Below are 6,026 nucleotides of genomic sequence, written 5' to 3' on the forward strand. Positions count from 1 at the left end.
CTTACTGTTTGTGTTGTTACACCTTCTCTGACAGTGTCTGACATGGTTGTGTGATGATATGCCAAACAAATATTTAGAAAGAAAAATAATTTTAATGTTAAAACTTCTTGAGCAGTAATTATTACAGCTATGTATATTGCGATAACATTGGGTCTGCGTTGACAGTCCCTGATTACAGTACAGTAGCATCAGAAGTAAAAGGGCTTCAACCTGAAAGGCACCAACATCTAATCACAGTTGTCATAATGCCACGAAAGAAAAACAGCATTTATTTCTTTTACAAATGTATGTACTTTGAGTCCTACAAGGTTAACTACACCTAACTTTACACACTATCTGGATGTTTGAATGCATTAAAAGTGGCAAGTATAAAAAGAAAACTAATGACATCAATGTTTCTGGCTCCTGTAGTGGACGAATAAGACCTCTCACCTCGTTAGTATTATTACAAAAGATTACCAGACAAATAAAAAAGACACTGTACCAAACAAACATACAAACATGCTACATGATGGAATTGATTGATTCACAAACTGATCAACAGAACCTGCCTCAAAATGCTAGTATTGCAAAAGGCTAGCTCAGAAAATAAAAAAAAAACGTTTGATGACGTATTGTTATGAGAAATGTTGTGCTTCCGTGTCACCACCAGAGGGTGCAACATTGACTGAAATGACCAACATTATTCCCTGATAAAATGCAGTCCACTTACACAGTAAACAAAAGTTAGTTTAAATGTACAGCAACTGGCACTGTTGGCGTAAGAGACAGTCATTGATATTCAAAGTATCGCTGAATATCAACTTAAAGAATCTGACAATGTTCATTCAGGTAGTTGAAAATGTAGAAATTCCTCTCTGCTACAAAATCCCTTCAAAAGGCACAGACCTCCTTGTTTACAGTTCACAAACTGGATGTGAATCATCGTGGTCTTAGCATCAACTGCAAGTGAAAAAGTAAAGTCTGCAACTTTACCTTTTTAAAGGCTTTATACCCTGTTGTGTTTTCCTGGCAGAATCTGAGCCTGAAAAAGCGATGTTGAAATGTATTTTCCCCGTGAGGTTTGCTATGGTCTTGCCAAAGTCCTGCTACAGTACTTTGGTGCAATTAATTGCAACATTATCGTGATGTGACAACATTTATGTTTCAACACAGGAAACAATCTGTACAAACAAACTATACCTACAAGCTCACATTAAGCCTCATTCACTATGTCCATAGCCAAATATATGAAATTAAATACCCAAGCGCTGCACTTCTCTATATTATAGCTTTGTCTTATTCCTCTCTAATAACAATTGACTACAGTGTACTGAGTATATCAACCATCTGGAAGTGAATCTGTTGAATCTATTTACATGATAATACTGCTATACTGTACATTCGCCTTGTCCTGGACTGGAGAGTGACTGTACAAGTGTGAGTGTGTATATGAAACAATAAAACTTACTAAAGGACTATTCCCAAAACGTCCTAACCCACTAGGAATATCTTATCCTGCAAATAAAAATCGGGATGCAAAGTAAACACATGTAGTGTTAATGGAAACTATACATGTACATGAATGCCTCTTGGATTACAGTCTCTTCCAGGGAAAAAAAAACAACTCACACAACACAAAGTAAATTAATTACAAATGGAAAAGCAAGTAGAACCTGTGTGACAGACCCTGATTAACCCTCAATAAATACCAACCACCTGCGGGAATAAGAGGGGTCTAGTTCTAGTTTGATTACACTCAGGTTCAGACGTATGTTTCTGTTTGCTGTTACACAATGTTACATGCATAGAAGACTTTTTAAGTAGTGGTCTGACTGGTTGAGTTGATTGATCTCATGGGATTTGTGTCAAGATGCACACGCCTTTACACGTAAGGGCGTGTCTATGTTTGTTTAAGCCTTTGTATCTATTGCATGTACCTTTATGTATACATATATGTACAGTATTGCGGGTGTGTCTCACACCCCAACGGGGCTTTGGTCTCCAGAGTCAGAAGAGGACATGGACACGGAGCAGCGGCGTCTTTTGGCCACACTTGAGCCCTGGAGCATGCTGGGATGGAAGCCTGCGTGTCGTCGGGCATGTTTGGTCAGGTGGTCGCTCCTGATGAAGCACTTGTCACACAGTGGACAGTTGAAGCGCTTCTCGCCCGTGTGTGTGCGGTAGTGACGCGTCAGCTCGTCTGATCTGGAGAACTTTTTGCCGCAGTCTGGCCAGGTGCACTCGAAGGGGCGCTCACCTGAGGAAACACACACACACAAATTTTGTATTAAAGCACTTTTGAGGACTTTGCTTTGCCTGCATTTATTTAATAAGCTTCACTCTTAACGTTACTTTTAATCACATTTGTTGAAACTGCCACTATATCCTGTCCGTGTGACACATACTCTGTGAAAAAATCAGGTTCCTCTGACTCCTCCTAGTGCTCCTAATGGCAGGTGCAAGAATCCACCGCACCTCAATGAAAGACAAGCAATCAGAGCTAAGAGGAGTCTCTAACACATGGCAATCACTACTAGCACACACACTGTACTGCCAACAACAGCACACACAGCAAAGACAAGGAAACTGAGGAAGACCGTCAAAGAAAAGCTTACCCTCCATTTCACAGAAGCCTTATTTTGTTTACTTGTCTTTGGCGTGTATGCTGCTGTTGGTTAAGCAGGGATGGGAAGATCTTTCATTGCTGGTAATTGTTTCTCAGCCACTTTGTGCACAAGCAGTGATTGACATGCGTTACTGCAGGATTATACTTCTGCATCAAATCAACGCCTGGGCGCAGGTGTAGGCTTTGCGTTGACATAGAGCCTACACCGTACTGTATGCTGTTGCCTGACGTGCACATCCTAGGAAATGTAACTACATGTCGAGACAGCGCAGACCTCCAGTTTATACTTTGGGATTTATCCAGGTTTCATATGAGAAGAAGAAATCTCCACTCATCGCTAGGCTAATTTATACAATGTAAAATGCCATAGGCTGGCACTAACAATGTTAGCATTTTGTATTTCTTTGGAAAACGTGTTTAGTATGACAGTTGTTTTGTCGGTGAACCTTGTGAGCTGTAATTGAGCCGAATTTTGTAATGATATGTTTGCTAAATGTTGCTGTTGTCCCTGGCTTAATATGAATGGAGGAAAAGTTGGCTAGTGGCTAGGCTAATTTATACAATGTAAAATCCCATAGGCTTGTGCTAATAACCTTAGCATGTTGTTTTTGAGGGGAAAATGTGTCCAGCAAAGGACAAATGCTTTGTCTGTGAATCCTGCAAGTTATAGTGAAGCCACTTTATGTACTTGTGTTTGAAATTGTTGCTATTAAGCCATATTCAATGTGTGTTTTGTATGTTTTCACAGAAACCCTGTCGCCAACTAGTGTTTTGGAGGTGTAACTGCAGTGACACAGACACACCCCCGCACATGTACAAATGCTCACAACAGCGTAGGCCATACATGTAGGCTATGGCATAGGCTCTGCATAGAGCTGGAGCACAGGTATAAATCCTGCTTTACAGACTCCTTCTGGTTTTGATTGGCTGCTTTCATTCAGGCATTATGGATTCTTGCAAATGCCATGAGGATCACTAGGAAGAGCCAGAGGAACCTGATTTTTTTTCCCACAGATTATCTGTCTCCTGTACTACTGTCAGGATATACTGACAGTTTCAACAAATAGGACAAAAAAAAAGTTATTTCTATAAAAGTTACCTACTGCAGCTTTAACCTCTGTGTTTTGCTGATATTGGCTTGTCTTTCTCATTTTTTAGGGACCCACAAACCCCACTGCTGTATGTGCTAAAAATTAGTCATTGGTTTCCTTTAAATGTTGATCCATTGTGATATAATTGTGTTTTACAGCAGAGTCTCAGAGATTCCAGACAGAAGTGATGCATCTTTTGTTGTATAATTCTGGAAATTTTCTGACTCATGTCACCAGTTCAAAAGTATCAAAGTGGTAAAACAAGTTACATATAAGCATGTGGTCTACAGGACTCACACACACACACACACACACACACACACACACACACACACCAAACATTAGAGTAACCTTTATCAGGGTACACCTAACCTGTTTAGTCTAAGCTAATTCACATTAATTCAAAACCATCTTTTTTATTTGTAACCATTCACAGAGGGAGGGCAGGCAATGAATAAAAAAACAGACCAAACAGACACAGAGACACAAAATACGTGAGAGGAGGAGGAGTGGGAGGATGAAGTACAGAGTACAGGATTCACAAAATTTTGGGAAGGCCGGCATAAACAACATTTTCTCGGAACAATAACAGAACATATTGATTTAGAAATAGTGAGTCATGATAAGAGCCTCGTGAATAGAAAACTATGGCTGCCCCCACCTCCCCCTTCCCACCCCCCCCCCCCCCCCCCCACCCCCCACCCCCACCCCCCACCCCCACCCCCCACATGTGCTCCATTGAACCGCATGTCTGCCCTTGTTTACAACCCGACTCGAGGGGGAGTGGAGGAAGATGACGTATGAGGAAATGGTGGTGCAGGGAGGGTTATCTCCGGACAAGAACATGAGGGGGCAACAGTGTCGCAGTGACCTGCATGTGAATCATAAGCCAAGACATTTATTACACTGTTACGCGCTATTTATAGCATTACGCGTGATACATGTAAACACATATCAGACAACGCAAATAAACAGGAGCAATAAACATTAAGAGGCATTATTTGGATATGGCATGTATCAGTATAATCACACCTGCACAATCTAGCTCGCATCACAAATATGGGCGGTGGCACGCGGTGTTCCCAGATCGCCTCCTGGCTGCGTGTCAACAGCACATTAACGCACACCCTCCATATCTCTCTCACACCAGCCTCCCCTCACCGGCCAGCCTCTGGGCCGGGTCTGTCACACCCCCCCAGCAGGGACAAATTCATGGGACCACCTTTCCAATAATCTGTTATTCATTTGCAGAAACATGTGGTCTCTCACTTACACGCGTCATGTCACATTACACAGACACAACATGGAGTGTTAAACATCACACATCACGTATCAGTATTATGACTTTATAATGACATCAGTCTGTCACTCATATTTCCTACATATTTGAGGGTTCTTGAAATAGCCAGTAAAGTTTTAGCAGTGATGTCAACATGCGTGGGAAATGAGGAATAAAGGCAGGAGTGACGCAGAGCAGTTTCGCTGTAGTCATCACAATCGAGCCCTCCTCCACTTACCGGTGTGCACCCTTAGGTGCGCTTTGAGGTGGGACGACTTGCCGTACATCTTCCCACAGCCTGTAAAAGGACAGCAGTGTCTCTTCTCAGGAGACTCCTGCCTCGCTGTGGCCGGAGCCGCCCTCTTGCTCCGGGGCTGTTTGGGTGCCACCGAGCCCCGGCTGTCCCCGGCGTTCAACCGGCAACTCCCCCGCTCATCCTTCTTCTCCTGTGTGCCGGCGTCGCTGCCTCCGAGACATTTACTGTCCCCTGGGCTGATCGCGTTTGGGTTGCATTTGTTTAAGTCCAGTAAAATCATAGCAACCATCAGTAAAGTCCTGCTCTCCTGGGTCTCTTTCAACATGTCCTCTGTTCGCCCCGGTGGTCGGCTGGGGTCACAGTCTGCAGAGACATCCACCTCTGACATCACTACAGCAGCTCCGGCTGGAGAACAGAAAATATATATATAATAAAGTAGATATGTACTCAAAGGGTGGGTACAATAAAGAAATTAGACCACAGTCCACCCAGGAAACATGTGGTTAAGCATCGACACGTGTCGTCTTCAATGTGACTATTCCGCAAAGGCTGCGTTTTCTTGTTGAGGTTGCAGGGTGGATAAATAAACACCCCCCACAGGAAAGATAGCACTCTGATTCTCTTCCTTTCTCTTTCTCCCTCTGGAGCTTCTTCTCTTCAAGCTAAAATAACACGCACCGTTTCCCGACAGAGCCGAGCCTACTGTGTCTGCGTTTATTCCTCCTTTCTGTGCGCTCCCACACATGCGTCAACTTGTCCTATTTCACTGCAAGCAGCACTTATCTCAACTCC

At 43.1% G+C, this 6,026-nt stretch overlaps 1 protein-coding gene across 1 annotated transcript; it reads right to left on the reverse strand.

The window, feature by feature from the left end:
* Positions 1-72: 72 nt before the first annotated feature.
* Positions 73-6,026, reverse strand: klf9 (Kruppel like factor 9). Its single transcript, XM_033620147.2, has 2 exons — positions 5,217-6,026; positions 73-2,239 (listed from the first exon to the last, which is right to left on the reverse strand). Exons 1-2 carry the CDS (start codon positions 5,620-5,622, stop codon positions 1,959-1,961), a joined length of 687 nt encoding a protein of 228 aa, XP_033476038.1. The 5' UTR covers positions 5,623-6,026; the 3' UTR covers positions 73-1,958.

This window comes from Epinephelus lanceolatus, chromosome 9 (genome assembly GCF_041903045.1).
Source record: "Epinephelus lanceolatus isolate andai-2023 chromosome 9, ASM4190304v1, whole genome shotgun sequence".
Lineage (NCBI taxonomy): Eukaryota > Metazoa > Chordata > Actinopteri > Perciformes > Serranidae > Epinephelus > Epinephelus lanceolatus.